Source organism: Falco peregrinus, chromosome 1 (genome assembly GCF_023634155.1).
Source record: "Falco peregrinus isolate bFalPer1 chromosome 1, bFalPer1.pri, whole genome shotgun sequence".
Lineage (NCBI taxonomy): Eukaryota > Metazoa > Chordata > Aves > Falconiformes > Falconidae > Falco > Falco peregrinus.
In genome coordinates, this window is record NC_073721.1 from 29,038,233 (window position 1) to 29,059,454 (window position 21,222).

Sequence of the window (21,222 nt, forward strand, 5' to 3'; positions counted from 1 at the left end):
GAAAGGAGAGAGTAGGAAGGTGTGAAATCAGCATCAGTCCCTTGGAAATTTGTTCCAGTGGAAGGACGCAGATGGCAGGGCCTGAGCGCAGGGAGGGCTAAGGACAGCCACAAGAGAGGGGAGCCTGCAGCAGGAACAGAAGGGGAAAGGTTGAGAGTGCCTTGAAGAGAGTGAAAACCCCAGCCATGCTTAGTGACCTCTCAGAAAATGTCCCTGTGTAGTCCCCAGCCATGTGCTGCTGCAGCTCAGCGCAGAGCCACTCACACAGCCAATGAAGGATGCCAAAAGATGCTGCAACTTGTTGGAGGAAGATTTGCTTCCAAGAGACTCCCCCCAGGAGCTGGAGTCCCTACAAAGCCCCAGCTCTGCCCCTCCCCTCTGGCATGCCTCTAGCAGGAGAAATCCCTGCAGGTACCACTGATGCCAGTGGTGCAAAGGCTGTGCACAAGCTGCACCCGTCTCTTCTAAAGGTCATCTGCAAGGCAAAGACTGTTCTGGGCCAGTGATGAGGCCACCCACAGGACTTACCTATTCGTGTGCAAAGAGGAGAGCCAAAGCATGGCTCTGCCTTGGGAGGTCCAGGTCCAAACTCCCAAACTGGGCTGTCTGCGGCACAGCACTGTGGTCTGGCTGGCATGGAGCCAGGGGCCGTCCACATGTGCAACAACTCCAGCAAGAGCCAAAGGCAGGCACGTCCCACTTGCGTTAGAGCTCAGGGGATGCATCCACGCTGCCCTGCTACCACGACAGCTACAGTCACCTCTGTGGCTGCAGCCATACCTGCTGGCTGCAGGCTTGAACAAGGGATGTGCTCCAAGTGCAAGTGCTGCTCCTCACCGCTGTCCCCTGATCCTCTCCAGACAGCTCCCGGAAGCATCCACACTTCCAAAGAGCTGACTGTGAACTGCTTCCTGCTCTCCTACCTCCTCTGTGCAACAGTGCCTTTGCCGATGGTTGAGTAGTAGGAAAACACCTTTCTGCAACTCTCACACCCTCCACAACAGACCTTAAATCAATAACCCAAGAACACAGGGCCAGGTTATTGCTAACGGAAACAATTAAACTGTAACGCGGTTAAAGCCAGCCTCTAACACTTGAAAGATTTATAGGGCACAACAGCAGGGTGTTAATTCTTTTGGCAACACACGTACTTTCACACTCCCTGCCTTTCCCCACCTACAGGAGCGAGGAGAGGGGACCATGTGCAGCCCAGCCCCAGGAACAGAAGGATACAGCCTCACTCACACTGCAGCCAGCAGCACGCACATTTGGGGTGACACCATACTCACAGGGCTACCCAAATGTACACATCTCGGGTCCATGGGGTAGCACATCCCCAGGAGTTCCAGGGATTGTTCTGCCAGGGGACATCCCAGCTCTGGCTTCCCGGTGACACTCCCAGCTCCTGACTGCCTCCACAGCTGCAGCAGAGGCTCATGGAAAGGCTGCGAATAAACTTTCAGACCAGCTATAGCAGTTGGAGAAACCAGCCCAGCTCTTGGGCGCATGAGCCCTTCCTCAGACTTGAGTCAGCCTACAGCTTGTGGGTGTTTTCGCAGCTGGTTGGACAGGGGGTCTCCCTGCAGCATTCTTGTTTGGATCCACACACCCTCAGCACTGCTGTGGCAGCTCAGAGAGTGGGGAGATGCTTGTCAGCGCCACAGTCGGCTCAGCTGCCCTGGGCAGGAGAGGGGCTGCATGCGTGCTGCAGCAGAAGGGGTTTGCACGGACTTCCAGATAGGGACAGGCACATCCTCACCCAAGTCCCTGCCGGCTCCTGCCTTTCACTCCCTCCTGCACCATCGACATCCCTGGGAAGAGCTACATTACTGATTAACGCCCCCCTGACCACCTCCCCCTCCATCCTGCTCACAGCCTTGCCTGCAGCCACCTCTTTGGACCCTCCCTTGTGCAAAGTCCAGAGCCAGGCAGGAGAGGACAAGGTGGGAACTTGCCCAGGGCTCAACCCACTGGCAGCCTCACTGCACTCCACATACCTGAGGTACTGTGGGGGCCTCCCCGGGCCAGGCTATAGAGTGGCACGAGTCACTCGGCATGCAGGCAGGAACATCCCTCCCCTCCATCCAGGGGAGCAGACAGGGTACAAGTGGGCTCCAGCCATTGTGCTTAATGCCAGACTGCGAGATTGCTGCGGCACACCCCCAAAGGGCCTGAGGCCAGAGCATGATCCAAGTGGTAGAATCAGCTTCGCTGACACCTCCCGACCCTGCATCACACCTACTGGACACTCCATCCTGAGTTTATTGCTGCTGTTTCCCTCCCTGCTCTCCTACTAGAGGAGCGAGCGCTGCCTCCATCAAGCAACAGTTCTGGGGGAACTCTGACCAGCCCCTTCCCACTCCAGGCACCGCAAGCAGTGCTGGAGGGGTTCAGCCCCTGCCCATCCCTTCCCTCCATGCTCCCCCAGCTCTGCAGAGCCCATCTGGGTGGCTGCAGGCTCCCCCATACCAGTGTGTGCCGGAGAGGGGGCCCAACCGGGCACCACTGCACCCTGCCCAAGCCTGTCCCAGCCCTGAACAGGGAGCTCCATGCCACCCTGGGGTTCCTAGCCAGCACTGCCAGCTCAGCCAGCCCCACGCTGGTGCTAGGGATCCCTGGGCTTGTCCCAGCCCAGCAGCAGCCCAAGGCAGGGCTTTTCTCTGGCTGCCAGCACAAAAGTGGGGTGCAGAGCCCCAGCACTGCTACCTCAGGGTGAGGTGCAGGGAAGATGCTCCGCAGCAGGGACAGGCACATTCCCCTTGGGGGCTGCCTGGGGTCACGCATTTCCTCTGTGAGCTGCAGCGTGCTGGGAAGGCCTGGACAGGCATCCTGCATCCCCCCTCCCTGTCACTCTTCATCCTTCCTCTGCCAAGCACCTTCCCACCACACTCTGCCCACCGTGGATGCCTGTAGGCTCTCTGCAGTCACACCTCTCCCTCGGGGGACACCCAGAGATGAGGTGTCAGACATCCCTCTTCCTCTGTCAAGCTGAAGCAAACCAGTAGGCTCGAAGGAGACAAGGCAGACAAGGGCAGCCCCGCACGCTGCCCTCCGAGCAGGCAGAACCCTGCCTGGGCTCCGGCCAAGGGCTTGAGCCCCAGTGCCCCGGCCCACCGCGGGGAGCGGCGGTGGGGGGTGTCGCACTGCCCCCCCGTGGCCAGCACGGGAGGTGCAGGTGGCCCCAAAACCCAGCCGCGTGCCTCGGGGCCAGCAGAGGCCGAGAGATGGCCAGGAGTCTACACTGCCTGTCCTCACAGGTGCGTTCACGCCACGCCATGCCATCTGGGGGCAGCCACAGACCCCTCGAAGCAGCTCGGTGACGCCTGTACTGCCCCACTTTCCCCAGACACCCACTCCTGCACCCAGTCCCCAATCTGTGCTACCTCTCGTGGGACCAGACCCCGGTGTCCTGAGGGGACAGAGCCCAAGCCCACGTCTGGGAAGGGCCCACACGAAGGAGGAGACGAGGCAGCGCTGCTGTTTGGGCATCCAGATTTATTACACGGCTGGGGCAAGCCTGGGGCTGCCACTTGCCTGGGCCCCTCCGGTCAAAGGCAAATGACCCGTCCTCCTTAAATATTGGTTATAAAACAAATTTCTTTTTTTCCTTTTTCTTTTTCTTAAAAACCCCATCTCTCTCTCTCTCTCTCTCTCCATACTTTTTTTGTCTTTTGTATTTGAGTATAAAAGTGGGGGCGGGCGTTCCGCCTTGCCTGCCGCTACCTCCGCAGGCTGCGCTGTGCCTGCCGCAGCAGCGTGTCGAAGTCCAGGGAGTCAAACTTGCTCTTGACAGGGGCTGGGTCGAAATCCTCCCGGTTTGAGTCTGGAAGACATGGAGAGAGGCTGCCTTGAGCCATGGGGACATTGGCACAGTTCCAGCCATCCCCACAGCAACTCCTTCCCATTTCACTTCACGTGCCAACCTCTAGAGCCAGAGCTGGGCTGCTGGAGGATGGGACCTGGCCTCCACCACAGCGCTGGAGAGACGGGGAACCCTGGTCCAGCCGTCCCTCGGGGCAGGGCTATCCCTGGACATGGAAGGGGATCCCTACAGCTCTGGGAAGGAGAGGACCCAGGGTGCCACCCCCCAACCTGGGGGCTGTACAACTCACCCAAGTCAGCATAGTTCCTCCTGCAGAACTGCCGGCGGCCGCCGAAGCACAGGTCGAAGGGCTGCTCGTCTGGGCGCCGCAGCTTGTGCCCACTCTCGATGGCGGCAAAGGCTTCCTCGGCATAGCGGTAGGTGACAAAGCCATAGTTGTCTCTGGAGCCAGAGAAGGAGGAGGAAGGAGATCATCAGCAATACGGCGTGTTTGTCCCTGCCTTGGGTCAGTGCCACCCCCTTGAGGAACGGGAAAAGGGCCAAGAGGAGCCATCCCCAGGAAGGGGCTGCTGCCCCACGTCCCACAGCTCTTACCCCTCAGAGCGGAAGTGCAGGGTGCACTCCTCGATGTCCCCAAACACAGAGAAGCGGTGCCGCAGCTCCGAACGTGTCATCCTGCTGGGGATCTTGCCAATAAACACAACTCGCCGCTCCTCCTGGGGGCAGGGATGCACAGCGCAGTGAGATGGCATCTGAGCGCTCCTGGCGAGCAGGACCTCTCACACAGAGCACCCCTCCCTGCATCGCCACCCATCACACCATGCCCTGGCTAGAGCCTCCCCACAATGCTGCCTGCAAGGCTGTGACCCCACAGCTTTCTGAAGTGATGGAGGGGCTGGTGAGGCCACATCTGCCGTGCTGTGTCCAGTTCTGGGCTCCCCAGTCCTACAGAGACTGGAACTACCGGAGAGGATCCACTGGAGGGCTGTGAAGATGATGAGGGTATTGGAGCACTTCCCTTATGAGGGAAGGCTGAAAGAGCTGGGCCTGCGCAGCCTGGGGAAGACTGAGAGGGGAGCTTATCAACACGTACAAATATCTTAAGGATGGGTGTTAGGAGGATGGGGCCAAGCTCCTCTCAGTGGTGCCCAGACACAGGACAAAGGGCAACAGGCACAAACTGCAGCACAGGAAATTCCACCTGAATCCAAGAACCTCCTTACTTGGAGGGTGTCAGAGCCCTGGTGCTGGCTGCCCAGAGAGGCTGCGCAGTCTCCTCCTCTGAAGACGTTCAAAACCCACCTGGACACAATCCTGTGCAACCTGCTCTAGGAGAACCTGCTTTAGCAGAGGGTTGGACTGGATGATCTCCAGAGGTCCCTTCCAAACCCAACCGTTCTGTGATTCTGTGAAATCTCCAGCCCCAACTTTCCAGCCCTTCAGCACTCACTATTGCACGTTCCTTCTGGAGAATCCTCTGCCTTTGGTAGTGGTCCTGTGCATCGTAACTGTACCTGGCAGGGCAGAAACCGGACACATGAGCTACAAAGTCATGGGGGTGCCAGAAGAGAGTGGTCCCAGACACAAGGGAGATACTGAAGGAGCGGGTCCACCTCTGTGTGGGACACAGGAGACTGATTGGAGGGAGCTCACACCTCTGCAGAGTGACCTTGCTCACCTTCTCCGCCTGTTACTCCTCCTGCGGGGCGAGGGGGAGCGGGAGTGGGACTGGCTGCGGGATGTCGATCTGGATGAGTAGGAGGATGTTGATGATGAGGATGAGGACCTGTCCCGGGACCTGCCACATGACCCACAGCTGGAGCGGGAGGAGGAGCTGTGGGAACATCTCGAGCGGTACCTGGGGGAAGCAGAGACACATCTCAGTGCAGAGACGAGCCCTCCCCACACCCAGTACCACGAGGCTCTGGAGAAGAAAAAGACCTCCATCCTCCCCAAGGTACCCAGCACCTCACTCAGACCGGACCCATCCCCAGGGTGGGCTAGGCTACAGAAACCTCTGCCCAAGTTTGCCAGGGCAGTAACGACACTACAGATGTGCTGGCTCCAAATGGACGTTGGCATCCACAGATGTCCACTTGGCTCCAAACCGCAGTGAAAAGGGAGCAGGCTCACAACAGGCACAGCCCCTGAAGAGCAAGAAATAGTCACGGGGAAACTGGGCAGCACATGGCTGCAACTGGGCAAGGGCCCACGGCTGCTATGCTGAGCCCCACACCATGCACAGGATGACACCGGCGCCTTCACACACGTGTTGCACTCAACTGCCACATGAATGGAGACTGTACGTGCCTCCAACCACACCGAGGGATGCGGCATGCACCGGGAAAAGGCTGGGCTTGTGTGCCCACAGCCCCCTGCCTACAACAGCTTCTCTGACAAGGCCAGTCAGATCTTAAGGGCAGCAGGACTGAATCCCCTCTGGGACCAAGCTGTGCTACCTCCAGCCAGCAGCAGGGTACCTCTGAACATGCTGCACACGGGTGGTCCCTGCCATAGGGACCAAACCCAGGCCCCAAGTGCAGCGTGTTGCCACATATTCTCCTGGAGGACAGCCGGTCAGGATGACCCACTCCATAGGGACATCTCCCAGCACAGGGCCAGCTACATTTGCTGGAAAGCCAAGCCAGACAGGGCAAGCCCCTGAGCTGCCCATCCCTGGATCATGGCACTATATACATGCTCTTTCCAGCTCCAGCCTCCACATCTACAGGTCACCAATGGAGGGGTCTTGTTTGGACAAGCCCTTCATGCCCAGTGACCTGGCACATCTCCAGAACCGGCTGACCACTCAGGGAAGGGCAAATGAGGGATCCCTTGCCAGCTCCAGCATCTCCCACTCCAGCTGGGACAGGCTGTGCATCACTCAGATGCACAAGGACTCCAAAAGAAACATCCCCGCAAGAACCAAGCTGCCCCACGTTTCTACACAGCCACCTCCGTAAGGAGCGCAGGGAGCCCCTGAAGCAGCCAAGCCAGATGGGTTTTTCTCTGCTTGCTTCCATCACCTCCCTGGAAGGTTCCTCTATGGCTCATTTCTACACCTAGGGCTGCACCAGCCCCGTGACACAGACACCAACACCTGCAATAATACCCCAGGAAAAGCATCCAAAAGCCAAGGTGTAGCCAAGGACTCATACTATGGTATTCCAGGAGTAAGGACGCCTGGCTCAGCAGTGGCCTTACAGGCACACCTGCCCAGACACGGGGTTCAGCCAGACACCCACCAGCAGGGTGTCGCAGCAGCTGCCCCAGTCTCTGTGAGCCAGGCACCCCTTCAGAAGGGCCACAAGGACAAAAAGATCAAATGCAGCCATTAAGTAAGTCCATAAAGAGGTGTCTGGGCACCCTCACAAAAGACCGGTCACCAGACAATTGCCCAAAGAGCAAGCAGACAGATGCTCCACCGCTTACCTTCGCCACCGCTTGGGTGGTGGGGAGAATGACCGCGATCGAGATCGGGAGGATGAAGATGAAGATGATGATTCACTAGCTCCATCCGAACTGGAGCTGAAAGAACGGCTGGCACGGCTCCGGCCAGCCCTCCAGCTGCTGGCAGAGGGGCTGGGTGAGTCCCGGGGTCTCCGGTAGCAGCGCAGGGACCTCTTGGCAGCAGCGTGGCTGGGCTGGGCACTGGGAGTCCGCACCTCCTGGTCCCGGCAGGGTGATGCAGCTGGAGACAGGAGCACCGAGGTGGGGGGGCTGCTGCACCTGGCGGTGGCTTTGCTGGGGACGCTAGTCCGATAATCCAGGGTGGCTAGGCAGGCCATCCCCAGGGGCTCCTGGCTCGGCCCCACGGTGGCGGTGGGGGCTGGTGGGGTGGGCTTGGACTGGTCCAGCGTCCGTTTGGTTAAGGAGGAGATGGGTTTGATAGTGATATCCCGGTGGTGTTTGACATTCCAGCGGGAGCCGCCTTCAGCAGGAGGCTGCGTGCCAGGGTTGCCGTTGCTCTCCGGCCGCGCTGCACCCGGGATGCAGTAGTCGTGGTCTCCCGAGCAGACGTGGCTGGGGGCTGAGCTGGAGGGGGCTGGCGCCAGGCTCTTCCCCTGGAGCTTGCCCGGGAGCAGCGGCTTGGCTTTCATCAGCTTGGTCGTCTTCTGGGGACCTTCCTGGGGCGTGGACCCAGGTGACTTGGCCTTGGCCAGCAGCGAGACAGCAGGCAATGGCTTCCAGAGCTGGTGGGGGGGCGTCGCTGGGGGGGTGAGGCCTGTGAGAGCACCGGTGGGCTTTCAAGAGCAGCCCCTTCTGCAACCCACCCGCCTAGGGTGCCCTCCCAGCCCAGCTCCCCTCGAACCCCCTGGTCTCCCCCAGCCCCATGACAGCCCCTGCCAGGACACAGCAGGCTCCCCTGCCTTGCCCTGGGCATTACCTGCCACGTTGGCCAGCTCAGAGGCCTGCAGGCCATCCGGGGGCTTCCTGTCCTGTTGGGTCTCGGGCCTGAGAAGGGGAAAGAAGCTTTGTCAAACGTGGCAGCCAAAGCCCAGCCCTAGTCCCCATGCCTGGGGCACCCATGCGAGCTGCCCCACTGGCCTGGCCAGGGGACAGAGGATCTGAGAGAGCTGCAAGGATGGAACTTGCATAGCTGTCATGACCATCACTGCTTCCCCCAGTTTTTCCCCCTCAGTGCCAGCTCTGGCCCCCAGCCCAGTGAGGAACTCGGCCCCTCCTGGGCTGGTGGACGCAGCCCTGGCACGGTTCAGACCCCGCCAGGACCGAGAGCTGCCCCATGCCCCTGCTGAAGGCAGGGCTCAGCCCTCTGCCCAGGCTCCACACCAGAGCACTGGCTGCAAAGGTCTCGGTACTCACCCAGAGCTCCCCATTGGCCGCTTGTCCTCAGGGGGCTGCACAGGAGCCTCCTCCTTCTTGGCTAAAAAGAAGAGCGGGTGGGTGAGGGTGGTGAGAGGCTGGGGCCGGAGAGCAGGGGATGGAGCCTGCACACAGAGGGGGACACAGGGAGCACCCAGGGGACAGCCAGGGAGAGGCAGCACCCCAAACCCAGATTCCAGAAAGGGGAGCAGCACACCCCCTTTCCTTCCCAGACTCTTCACCAACCCTTCAGCCGCCCGAGGGACGCCAGGCCGCTTTCACAGGCCAAGGAGACAGGGGCAAAGACACTCCCAGGACAAGGCACCCAGGCAGGGTAGCACCAGCCTGCAGGCAGCAGTGTCCCAGGCCCCCCACTCCCACCCCACCACAGGGAGCACAGGCAGCCCAGGGAGGCTGGCACGGCACAGAGGGAGCCCCATGGGGGACAGCACACCACATCCACACCTTCAGACTTCTCAAACTGCTCCAGCAGGCTTGACAGGTCGGTGGCTTCGATCCCTGGGCCAGAAAGAACACAGCAAGTACGGTCAGCAAAAATCCTCCTGGCACCACAGGGATGCACCCCTGCCCCATCCTCCCCTTGCATCAGCCTTCCCAGGCGAGGAGGCAAGTGTTGGGGAGGAGCAGCAGCAGAGCCTGCAGCAGCTCTGCACCTCCCGCAGCAAGAACAGGAGCACCCAGCTCTGCAGCCTCAGGAGGGACCTGTTTGGGCACAGCCAGCCCAGACCATCCGCTGCAGGCAACGTCCTAGCAGAGCACTGGGAAGACTGCAAGCCTGCGGGTGCAGCTTTGCCACCCTTGCCCCTCAAAGTGCCAGGAACCAGTCCCGCTACCTGGGCTGCTGGCAGCGCCACAGTCTCACCAGCTGGCGATGCTCAGCCCAATGCCCTGCAGCCCCCCCACTCACCGATCTCGCTGATGAAGGCTTGCACGATGTCCTTGCTGTTGTCACTGGGCTGTGCTGGGCTACGGAGCAGCTGGTGCCTCCATGGCCGTGCAGTGGGGGCCTTGCTGGGCAGGCCGCTCTCTCGGCTCGCTTTCAGTGGTGGTGCTGCAGCCCGGAGGGTGGATTGTTGGCTGGGTGGCTCCTGCCTGGCAGCTGCCTTGGGCTCCGGCAGGGCTTTCTCCACTGTTCCCTTGCCTGGCCCTGCGGCCTCCTCCGTGGAGTGGGTGCCAGGGGACTCCCCAACAGGGCCAGCATCAGGGGACACCTCTGCAGCACAACAGATGGCAGCTGGGGGGCCCTTTGGAAGCTGCGTGGGGTTTTCAGCCTGGGGGTCCTCAGGGGGCTGGCTGGGGGCAGCCTGGGGTGCTGCCGTGTGCTGGGCTGGTGCCGCAGGAGAGACCCTGCTGGGCTGGGCAGCGGCAGCCAACGGGGCTGGAGGGGCCTTGGGGAGAGAGCTCTCCCCCGCCAGCCGTGCCTGCCTCCTGGGGTCCGACACCCTGCTGGTCACTGGCCTGGCTGGGCCACCTGCAGCCACCACCTCGCTGGCCAGGGCGGTGGGCAGCTGCGTGGGGAAGGCTGGTGGCTCCAGGCAGCCAAGCGCGGGGGGCAGCGGGAGGCTGCCCGTGCAGGAGGGCCGTGCCGGGGTGGCCACCAGCTGTGAAGGTGGCAGCACCCTGCAGTGCCGCTCCGGAGTCCCCATAGGCCAGGGGAGGCACCGGAGGTGGCATGGGGATTCCTGGCCAGTAGGATGGTGGTGCCCACCCTACCGGGGCATAGGGACCACCGGGGCCAAAAGGAGGTGGGGGTGGCACAGCAGGTGGGGGCCAGGCCATGGCTGGAGGCGGGAGGCCAGGCACCACGTGAAAAGTACTGGAGGAGCCGGCACTGGGTGGTGGGGGCAAACCATGGCAGCCCACAGGCTGCGGGCTGAAGCAGGGCCAGGAAGGCACTGGTGGGTAAAGGGCGTAAGCACCGGCAGAGGCTGGCGGCATCCCGGCAGGGGCTGCCCCAGTGGCTGGGGGCACATTTGGTGCAACAAAAGGCATTGGTGTTGACGGGGGTGGTGGAGCCACGGCAGGCGCTGGAGCTGAAGCCAGAGCAGCAGGAGCTTTGCCAGCAGGAGAAGGGACCACAGCAGGGCTGGTGGGTTTCTCCAGGCTCTTCTGAGTGCTGGCTGCCTCAGTGGCAGGGCACATGGATGACACCAGGCAGGGGATCTCCGCCAGCTCTGTCGGAGGCTCAGGGACGCTGGGCCACTTGCTGGCCGCTTGCTTCTTGCTGTCCTTCCTGCTGCCTGGGCTGGGCTGGCGGTGCAGCATGCGCATACGGTATTCCCGCAGGCTCAGGGCCTTGGGCTTGGCTTCCCTGGGCAGGCCCTCACTCGGCTCTGATGCTGGCAGGCTCGGGGGGGGCTCCAGCCCCACACCTTGCTCCGGGAGTGGAGAAAGTGCCTCCAAGACCCCACCGTCCTGCCTGGAGGCTGGCTGTGCATCTCTGCCGCCCTCCGCCTGGTTTGCCGGGTCTGGACACGCAGGTGTTGGCTGCTCCTCCGCGCTTGGTACGGTCTTCTCCAGAGGCACCGCAGTCTCAGCCTTCTCCGGGGCCACACTCACTGCTTCTGGCACCAGCTCCTTCTGCAGCTCCTGTTGTGCTTTCTTGAGCAGGGAGGCCCCCGCCGTGCTCCGGGGCCTGCCCCGGGGCCGCGGCACCTGCTCCACACGCAGCTCCATCTGCCCCTTCTTCTGGGCTCGCTCCAGCTGCCGCGCCAGGAAGTCCGAAACCTGGATGGAGGGACATGCTGCCCGTCGACGGCCTGTGGGTGGCTGGCCCAGGGACTGCCCGGAGCTGGCCGAGCGGAGCCGGTGGGCCACACAGTCCCTGCCTGGCCTGGCCTGCTTGCTTTGGTCCTCCTCTGCTTTCTTTTTCCGACTCTTCCTTGCTCTCTCACGGCCACGTCCTTTCTCAGAACCCTCGTGTTTGCCACCAGCCGGGGCCTCCGTGCTGTGCTGGGAGCTGCTGTCAGGGCTCCAGGCTCCGGGTGCTGCTGCCTCCGGTGGGGATGTGACCCCTGGGGTAGTGCAGGAGGGTTCCTTCCCAGGCAGTTTCTCCTTCTCTTCTTCCGTCCCATTTTCCTGGGCTGGAGCTTCTAGCAGCTCCTCTTGATCCTCTGGGACTGTCTCCCCGGTACTCTCCTCCGCTCCCAGGAGCTGGGGCTCCAGGTCAGGGAAGCTGGGAGCCAAGGGCTGCAGGACTACAGGGATCTCCACACTCTCCCCCTCACCAGGTACAATTTCCAGCAGGACAGGACCGCTCAGGAGCTCCTTGGCCACGGGCTCAGTCTCGGGGTCCAGGCACACAGTGAAGGTGGGCAGGCAGTATGGGTGCATGGACTTCACCAGCTCACTCAAGGACACATCGCCCGTGTTGATGATGCAGGGGTCTTCACGCTCCCCCAGCACCTCCCCAGCCCCGCTCACACAGAACTCCCCAGCCTCCATGCTGCTGTCTAGCTCCAGGCTCAAGGCAGCTTCCTCCTCTTCTTCCTCCCCATCACTGCGCTGAGGCAGGGACTGCTCTCGGGCTCGGTGCCAGCCCACCTTCCTCTCCACCCTTGGGGTGCTGCAGACTTGCTTCTTCATCAGTGCCGCGTCGTCAAGGCTGTGAGCAGCTCGGTCCCAAGCCAGGTCTGTGTCAGTCTGGGAAGGGGAATCAGAGTGAGCATCAGATCCTGGGCTTCCACCGGGGCTCCTCCGGGCACAGCCAACTGTGGGTCTGCTGCAACTCTGCAGCAAAGCCCCTGGGCAGGCAAAAAGCTGCAACACATTTGACCCTCCCAGTAGGGCACACAAAAGAGCTGGAAACTCACCACCTCATCCCATCCACAGCACCCCCGGTCCTCCAGTACCCACCAGCTGGGGCAGGCCCTGCTCCCACCACTACCGGTGCCCTGCAAAAGCATCACGTCTGGGAGAGGATGCCTGTGCCAGGTGGGAAGGCAGGGGCTGGTGGGCAGCAGCAGCTATGGTTACCCCAGCACCATCACTCCTTCAGCTTCCCCTGCTCAGCTGCTCACCTTCCCAATCACAGAGACACCGCTGCCGAGAGGCCTGAGAGCCTTGGGCTGCTCCAGGGCAGGGCTCTCACACTCCAGTGATGGACGGGATAAGCTGAGAAACTTCTGAAACTGGAGAGGAGACAGACAAGAGGACAAGGCAGTGACACATTTCTGCTGCTGGAGGGGACAGTCCACCCCTGGTCCCACAGTGGCCATGCATGTCATCACGTGGAGCCTGGGAGCAAACTCAGCCTTGTTTCACCCACAGCACGTGCAGCCCCAAGTTGGTCAAGCAGAGGGAGACACGCTGTTCCCCAGAGCCTCTGGCACATCTCTGGCTCCGCACCAAGGCAAAGGCATGGCCCCCCCAAGCCCACACCGGAGCCCCGGCAGCGTCCAGGGCTGGCTCATCCCTTCTCTCAGGTTGCTGGTCAGAGACCATCCGAGGGTGCTGGGGACCAGGTTCTAAACACCTCAGGGCACCCTCATGTCAGGACCTGGCAGAGCCCTGCCTGAGCATCTTTCCACCCTTTTTGGGGCTGGACTGGCTCTGCCCCACAACTTACCGAAGGATTCTCCCGCTCCCGAGGTGAGGTCAGCAGCTCTGCATCCATGATGGTGTCGAAGGGAGACAGGGTCTCGTCATCCGTGCTGTCCAGGATCTCAGTGATGGCGGTCAGCAGGGACAGCTCGTTCTGCGCATCCAGGCAGGCCTTGCTCTGCTGCAAGGGCAGGGGCAGTCTCAGAGGGCGGTGGGGCACAGCCATGGGACCTGGCCACAGGGGATGCTGCCGCCGCCGCCACCCATTCCACAGCCAGAGCCAGCCCAGCCGCCACTTCCCCCACCCACCTCACTCAGAGAGAGGTCCTCAATGATGGAGATCACAGAGGAGTCAAGATAGTTCTGCATCGTCCCCAGGATCTCTTCGGCCTCCAAGATGGTTTCTGCATCCAGCGACGTTAAGTTCAGGTCATCCTCCTCGAGGGAAAAGCACTGTCGAGGAGCATGGGGAGCCAAGTAAACACTTTGCAAAGCACCTCTACTACTGCTGATCTGCTCCACAGCACACGTGGGCCCCAACAGCGGCCAAGGTCACTGCTGCACACCCAGCACCCCAAACACACAGGGGAGGCAGGCAGGACATGGCTGCGCTGCAAGTCAGAAGATGGCACAGGGGACCTTGCCCCTTGCCTTTCAGGAGAGGTTCAGGCCAGTCCACCCCACTGCACAAAGCCCCGTGCCGCTTTCAGCTTGAGACCCTTTGATTACCAGGGATGCATCCACACTGGAAACCACCGCCCAATTCACTCCACAGCCACAAATGCGAAAGATGAATTGATAAACGCCCAACAATTCCCAGGCTCTGCCCAACACCACGCATGGCTTGTGCTGCACAGGGAGGGGGAGAGGCAGGCTCCCCCCACCCCACAGACTGTCACGCGCTCCTCTGACTCTGCGCTTCAGATAAGCCCAAAAACATTACGAAATTCTTAACAAAAGCGCAGGACTCAGCAACAGGGATGCAGCTGGCTGCCACTGCTGGGGCCCTACCCCAACACCTCTGCTGCAGGCTACAAGAGGACAAAGGCTGTGCTGGCAATCCAGCACCAAACTGGCTTTGCTGCCGCTCTTCCTTCAAATTCCCAGACCCACATCCTTCCCTGTCCCCCCAGCCAGCTCCAGGGATGTTCACGTAATGCAAGACAACTTTGGAAAGGTTTTTGCACCATACTCCACAAGTGCCACGCAGCCCAGTGCCACAGAGTGGCCAGGAAAAGTGAGATGCCAGGGCAGGGGCTGCAGCCCCCGGCTGAGCAGAGCCGCTGGACAGGCAGCCTCTGCCAGGAGCGGAGCAGCAGCACAGGCATGTCACCGGCACGAGACAGGACAAGAACTCCTGTTTGCAGACAGGCTTAGGCTGAGATAACCCAGGCAGGGAAGATAAGGACACCAAGGACGGAGCCCTGGGGGAGCACACATCCTTCCCAAAGCTGGCAGCAAGCAGTCCTCCCCCTGGCGCAGCACAGGGAGAATCTGGCTGAACCTTGGGGGATGCACACCTGATGCAGCTCACCCACGTTTCACGTAGGTACCACAGCACAAGCCTGAGCCCATGCAGGACAAAACAACGCCAGCCCCCATACGAGACCTGCCTGTGCTTTGAAGTCATCTTCCAGCAAGAGGGAAGCTGCACTGGAGCGAGAGCAAGCTTTTCACTAAACAGGTGTTTCCTAAAAATATGGCAGCACCAAACCCACATGCCCAGACCCCTGGTCCCTGGGGCTCTTCAGAGACTTGCCCCCACCAGAGCGCGCACCTCTGGCTGCGATGCAGCCAGGAGCCTTTTGCAACCCCAGAGCACAGGCAACCAAGGACCAGGATGGGAATCAAAGCCAAGACCCCCATGGCAACGCCCTGCAGCCACCCATCCCAACCCTCCCGCCCTGTTCCTGCGTGCTGACACGTCAGCCCTGAAGAGCAGGAACCTGCAGTGGTGTGGGGCTCAGCAGGTGGCACCCTGGGCCACCCTCTCCCAGGCTCTCAGCCCAGAAGCAGAGCCCACCGGTGACACGGGGACACTGCTCCACCCTGCCGTGCAGATCAGACTACAGAGCAGTTTTACTGCTCAGCATCTCCAGTCCCCTCCCTCTCCGGCGCTGGCTGCTGGTCAGAGCCCGGCGCAGAGCCCTGCTGGCAGCTGTCTACGATGCAGCCTGGCTGTGATTCCTGGCCAGCCCTCCTGGAGATACTGGGAGGAGCGGGGACGCACATCCAGGCTCATACACCAGCACTGCCAAGCGCCGGCATGGAGCCCCGAGTCACTGGTGACCGGCAGGCAGAGATGCCCCTGGCCGCCGAAGAAGCCCAGCGGCAGGGATCTCACATCCAAGGGAAGGGGGCCTGGCTCACCCCTGCCCGATGACAGCAAGGGGGTCTGGGGGATGCCCCCAGGCTTGCATTGCCCCGCCCATCTTGCCACAGGGCCGGCTCGCCCCAAAGGCAGCATCTAATAAGAGGTTTCCAGCCATGACCGGCGCTGGATGTTTGGAGGAAGGGAAGTAAAATCCTCCCAAATGGCCTCTTCCCGCGGCTCCTACCCACAGCCCAGGAGGGAGGAAGGGCAGGCAATCTCCAAAGCCCTCCTTGACTCAGCGCCTTGCAACAGGGAGTCCCACAGCCATGAGTCACCAGCAAACGAGGCTGTGTTCCCCCAGGACTCCCTTTGATCCACCTGAGGCTGGGCACCTCCTTCAGCCCTCACTGCTCGTGAGTCGGGGCGGGGGGTATGAACCAGCCCAGCCTGCTCCCACATCCCTGCCCGCTCTCCTCCCTGTCAGAGACCCCCGTCTCCCCTAATTTGGGGGGTACACTCTCTGAGCCCTTCCAGCTCCCTGTGTTTGCTTTACACTCATGACTGCGGCAGGGATGAGGCTGTGGCTTACAGGGATGTTCAAGGACAGGCTTGGGCTCAGGCCATGCCATGCCCAAGCAGTTGGTGCCGCCGGGGAGACGGGAGGATGCCCAAAGCCCCAGAGCGAGCTTCAGGCACATGAGGAGCTGGGATCTGGCCAACAGCTTGAGACAGAGATGGCCTGAGTGTAGCCACTAGCTCCTCTGGCATCCAGCAAGAGCAGGCGACGCTGTGCTCACTCCTGTGGTACCCAGGAGGCACAACCAAGGCCTCCGCGGGCAGCTGCCCAGCCAAGCCGCGTCAGTGACATGCAACGCGTGCCCAGCCAAGCCACGGCTACGCCCCAAGCAGAGAGCGGCCATCCTCCCCATGATGGCCACAGGCAGGTTGCCAAGGCAGCTCTCACCTAGGCAGAGCTGTCAGCAAGGCCACCGGGCTGCTGCCCACCGGGGGAAGTTGGGGGGGCTCCCCCCGGCCAGGGCAGTACCAGCAGAGGATGCTCCGTGGACTCCTCAACCGCTTTCGGGAAGCATCAGGCAGGAACACACCTTTCTTCCCCAAACACCCACGGCCCCACCCGTGCTGGGCAGAGGCAAGGACAGCTCGGCATCCCCCTGCCTAGGCTCGGGGCGAGGTGTCTCCCCCGCAGCGCCCTGGCCAGGCAGGAGCGCCACGGAAAGGGCACAGCCGTGGGGCTCCCCGAAGTCCCAAGGAACGCCCAGGGCAGGTGCCCCCAGGTCCCATCCAGGCGTGTGCACCCCCGCGCTCCCCGTCCAGGCGGCAGCGCCGTAGCGCAGACCCCACCGGGCCCCACCGGCGGTGGCGGGGACGCCGCGCACGGGCGTCAGCACCGCGCCCCAGACCTGCCCCGCAGCGGGAGACGCTTTCCCCAGAATAATCCCCTGCTTCCCCCGGTGCAGCTCGGGGATGGCCCCCCACCCCGGGCCGGACCGGAGCTCCCACGTCCTTCACCCGGAGCTCCTACCACCGAAACCGGCGGGTGCCAGCGTCCCGAGCTGCGCCCCCCGCCCCCCCCCCCCCCGCCTCGCCGCGGCCTCAGGTGGGGGAGGGCGGCGCCGGGATAGAGGGACCACGGCGGTGGGGGGGGACCCGGCCGGCGCCCCCCCGGTACCCACACCGCGGGCGCTGGGTGTCACCTCCCGTAAGGGGTACCGAGACCCCCGCCCCGGCGGGCCCCGGAGCCGTGCCGCGGCCCCCCCGCACCCGAGGGCTCCCCGCGCCGCTACCGCCGCCGCCCAACGCCGGCAGGAGAGCCTCGGGCGTCCCTCGCCGCCTACAGAAGGGGCGCCCGTTGCCCGTGCGAAGCCCGCCCGCCCGCCCGCCGCCGGCGCGGCAGGCCCGCTCCCGGCACACGTGGTGCCGCCGCCGCGGGAGCCGCCCCGGCCTCCACGTGTCACCGCGCGGCCCGCCGCACCCCGCCGCCGCCTACCTGCAGGGGGCTGCCGGCGCGGAAGGGCGGCCCGCGCGGGGCTCCGCCGCCCGCCGACCCCCGCGGAGCCGCCCCGGCCGCGGCACCGCCGGCTACGGCCACGGCGGGCGCCGCTCCGCCCCGCAGCGCCGCCATCTTGGCGCCTCCGCTCCCAGCGCGGCCACTGCCGGGCGCGGCACGTGACCGCCGCCCGCCCCGCACTACAGCTCCCGGCGGCCACCGCGCCACCCGGCCCCGCCCCACGTGGGGCATGCCGGGAGCGCCACCTCTTCGCCACCGGCGGCGCGCCGAAGGGCGGGCGCCGGCCCGCGGGGCCGCCCGGCAGCCGGGAGCGGGGCGGCCATCTTGAGGGCGGGCGGGCCCTCGAGCTTCGTCGCCATCTTTGCGGCGGGCGAGGAGCGTCGTCCCCGCCCTGCGGCGCGCGGTGGGCGGGGCGGGGCGGGGCGGGCGTCACTGGCGGGAAGCGCCCCAGCGGGGCGGGGCGGGGCGGGGCGGCCGCGCGTTTTCCCGCGGCGCCGGCGAAACCCGCCCCGTTGCCGGCTCTGCCGCACACGTGGGCGCGGCAGTCCCTGGCGCCTTGGGGAGCGGGGAGGGGGCTGCTGCAGGCGCCGCGGCGTGAGCCGGGGCTGTGAGGCGGCCCCGTGCCGCCAGCCGCCCCTGCCGCAGCGCCACCGGCGCTTCATGCAGCCAAACCGGGGTTGGGGGAGACGGGGGCGCCGCGCACGCGTGGCGGGCGAGGGGGAACGGGAAATACCACCGGGAGCGAGGGGCGGGGTGGGACCGTGTGGCGCGGCGGCGGGGCAGCACTGGGTACCAGGCCGCAGGCTGTGCTGGGCGCACAGGGTTCCCCAGAGCTGGCCCGCAGAAAATCGCCTGGAGCAAGCGAGGAGGGGGGGAACCGAACGGCTCCTTTGGCACAGCTGCCCGGAGGGGCAGGGCATGCTGATGCGCAAGGCTCTTGGCCTGGCCGTGGTCTGGTAGCCCCTGGTCACTAAGCCTGGAGCCCCTTTGGGTGCCCTGACCTCCTGTGGCTCTTCCTCCGGCTCCCAGACAGCAGGATCATCTCGTGGGGTGCAGGGATGTGCTCGCAGTAGCACAAGTGCAGCGTGGGTGTGCTGGCAGGAGTTCTGCGGTGCAGGATTTGCCTGGTGGGGGCTAATTGTCCTGGCCTTTCCATCAGTCCCTGGGGACACAGACCTGCCCAGGCCAATTCCCATGGGGATTCCACAGGATAGAGCTGCTTTGTTCAGCCTTGCGTGCCTGGTTGCTGAGACGGGTCGCGTCTGACAGCATGGAGCCTCATCCTGCTGCTCTCCTTCCTCCCACCCCTGCCACAAGGGACTTTTGTCTGTGATTGCTTGTCCCGTGTTGCCCCCTGCCTCTCAGGGGCTGCTCCTCCATGGCAACAAACGGGCTTTCGTCTAGGGGAGTTGCTCTCCTCCTCTAACAAAGCTGTACAGCACCTTCCAAGCTGATGCCCTTGTCTGGCCAAAATGCCAGCTGAGCAGCAGCCAGGCAGCTGGTCCTCCTCTAGGGCCATGGACCTACATGTGAGTACTGGTGAGCACTCGTTGGGTCGTGCACGGAAGTTGGCAAGGGAGGGTGTGAGCACAATCCTGGAGTGTTGGGCGTGGGAGTTTGTGTTGGTCGTAAGAACAGGCTCCTTGGGGTAGCACTTACCCCAGGCACTACAGAGGAAGCAGGGAAACCTGGGCAAGCGCTCCGGGCTCCATCTGTGACCCAGGAGTGGTTGCTCCTCTGAAACATACTTTGCTTCTCCTGAGCTCAACATGTCTAAAGCATGGAACAAGTCACTTTGGAAAAGCCTATCTCTCCCCACTGGCCTGCTGGCCGTGACCTGGTGCCCAGGGACCTGCCAACAGCGATTTGGACCAAAGTTGCCCTCGGAGCCCCTCAGCTTTCCTCCTCCTGCTCCAAACCCTCCTCTCCCTCTTTGTCCTCCTCTCCCTGGGGCATACCCAGGGCATGCAGTAACCTTCCTGATCACTCCATCCCTGTGGGTAGCAGGATCCTGCAGCATTGCAAGGCCAATCCCTCACAGAGCAAGCCTAGCCTGGTGTGAGTCCTGCACATGGGACCGTATCCCCCGCACATGGGGTCCCTGGGGTGCAACCAGAGGGAAACCCACATGCAGGTACCTCCCTCTGCCAGTACAACTCACAGCAGGGTTTCTCCTGGCAAGGGGCAGCACCAGGCACTCCTGCTAGTTTACAAGGGAAAACAGGCAGAAAGGAAAATGCGCATACTGCATCACAGCTCCTCTCCCTCCACGTGTGGTGATGGCATCCCTGGCCAGGTACAGCTGGCAAATAGCCCACCCTGACGCTACCCAGGCTCAGCCTGTGCAGCACCCGGAGTGGACAGCTTGCTCAGGGCTAATGGGAACAGCTTGCAAAGGAGAGCTCAACCCCATGTGATGCTTAAAGGACACTCAGTGAAGAGGAATGCGAGTCCCATCCAGGGAAGGAGCCGATGGGCTGGTGTTGGTCCTTCGGTGGGGAGAGGGGGCCCAGGCTCCCCCTGGCAGTTCTGCCCAGGATGCTGCTCCCACCGTGGGGCTGGGGCCACATCTTCGCACGGCAGCGGTGGGGTAGGCACGTTGCCTCACAGATGGAGCTGCTGGGGCCGTGCCAGGCTCTGCTGCTGCAGCAGGCATACAGGGTCCTGCAGAGCTGTGTGGGCTGGAGGAAGATCCCTCGTGGGGCTCCTCTTGTGGGGGGTGATGCTCGCGGGGCAGATGCCCCCAGGGAGACCCTGCCAGGACGGCACTGCTCCTTCTGCCCTGGTGTCTCTCTGGCCCTAGTCCTGGGAGGGTGGAGGGATGTGGTCACACCCCTGCATGGCACAGGGCGCAGCACGGATCCGAGAAGCTCCCCTGGCCCCTGCCTGGCCGCTCCGGCCATCTCCGCACAAGGTGTGGCAAACACCAGCCCCGGCCTCCCTGACGGGCCACAGGCTGCTGCCAGCCCCCCTTCCTTCCTGCCCCTGCGGCTGCCTGGCCCCTCGGCTCCCCCTCACCCTCCTCCGCCTCCCCCAGGGCTGGCTTTTCCCCGTCCCCGGGGCTGGCAGCCGCCCCGGGCCAGGGGACCGGCACAGCCCCAAGCAGCACCAGCTCGTGCAGCACCACGCAACGGCCACCGCGTCCCCCTCCCGCCGCGCCGGGACCCGCACCGCGGCCGTGCACCCGCGGCCCCGGGGCTTGGGACGTGGTCCTGCCGGTGCCCGGGTACTCGCTCCGCCGCCTTCCTCCGGCCCGTCCCCCGCCCCTGGGCGAGGGCAGCCCAGGCCGGGAGGCTGCTGGCCTGCTGCCGCCCGGGGCCTCCGCAGGGCCCCGGGGAGAGGCACCGAGCGCCGCGGGAGGGGCTCGGCCCAAACGCCGCCGCAGGGTCCCCCCCGGCGCCTCCCCAGGGCTGAGGGGCCCGCTGCCCGCCCGGGCCCGGCGGGGGCGGGAGGACGAGGACCCCGGGCCGGGGGCGGGCGCCCGTGCTGCCTGTGACATGGCGGCGCCCACCCTCCCCTCGGGGTGACGGCAAGGAAGCGGGGGGGCGCGCTCGCGCGGCGGCGGTGGGGGGCGCGCACGCACGCAGCACGCACGCGCCCGCGGGGGGGGGGGGGGGGGCGAACGGGACGTCCCGCGCACGCGCAGAGGCGCGCCCGCCCGCCCGCCGC

The 21,222-nt window shown here is 63.7% G+C and overlaps 1 protein-coding gene across 1 annotated transcript; it reads right to left on the reverse strand.

The window, feature by feature from the left end:
- Nucleotides 1–3,475: 3,475 nt before the first annotated feature.
- On the reverse strand, nt 3,476–17,871 carry PPRC1 (PPARG related coactivator 1). Its single transcript, XM_055790198.1, is given in 15 exon segments — nt 3,476–3,823; nt 4,113–4,264; nt 4,418–4,539; nt 5,274–5,337; nt 5,502–5,681; nt 7,256–8,048; nt 8,211–8,278; nt 8,648–8,708; nt 9,113–9,166; nt 9,576–10,218; nt 10,220–12,310; nt 12,688–12,798; nt 13,236–13,391; nt 13,520–13,663; nt 17,533–17,871. Coding segments are annotated over 15 exon segments (4,995 nt in total). The 5' UTR covers nt 17,785–17,871; the 3' UTR covers nt 3,476–3,719.
- Between the last annotated feature and the right edge of the window lie 3,351 nt (nt 17,872–21,222).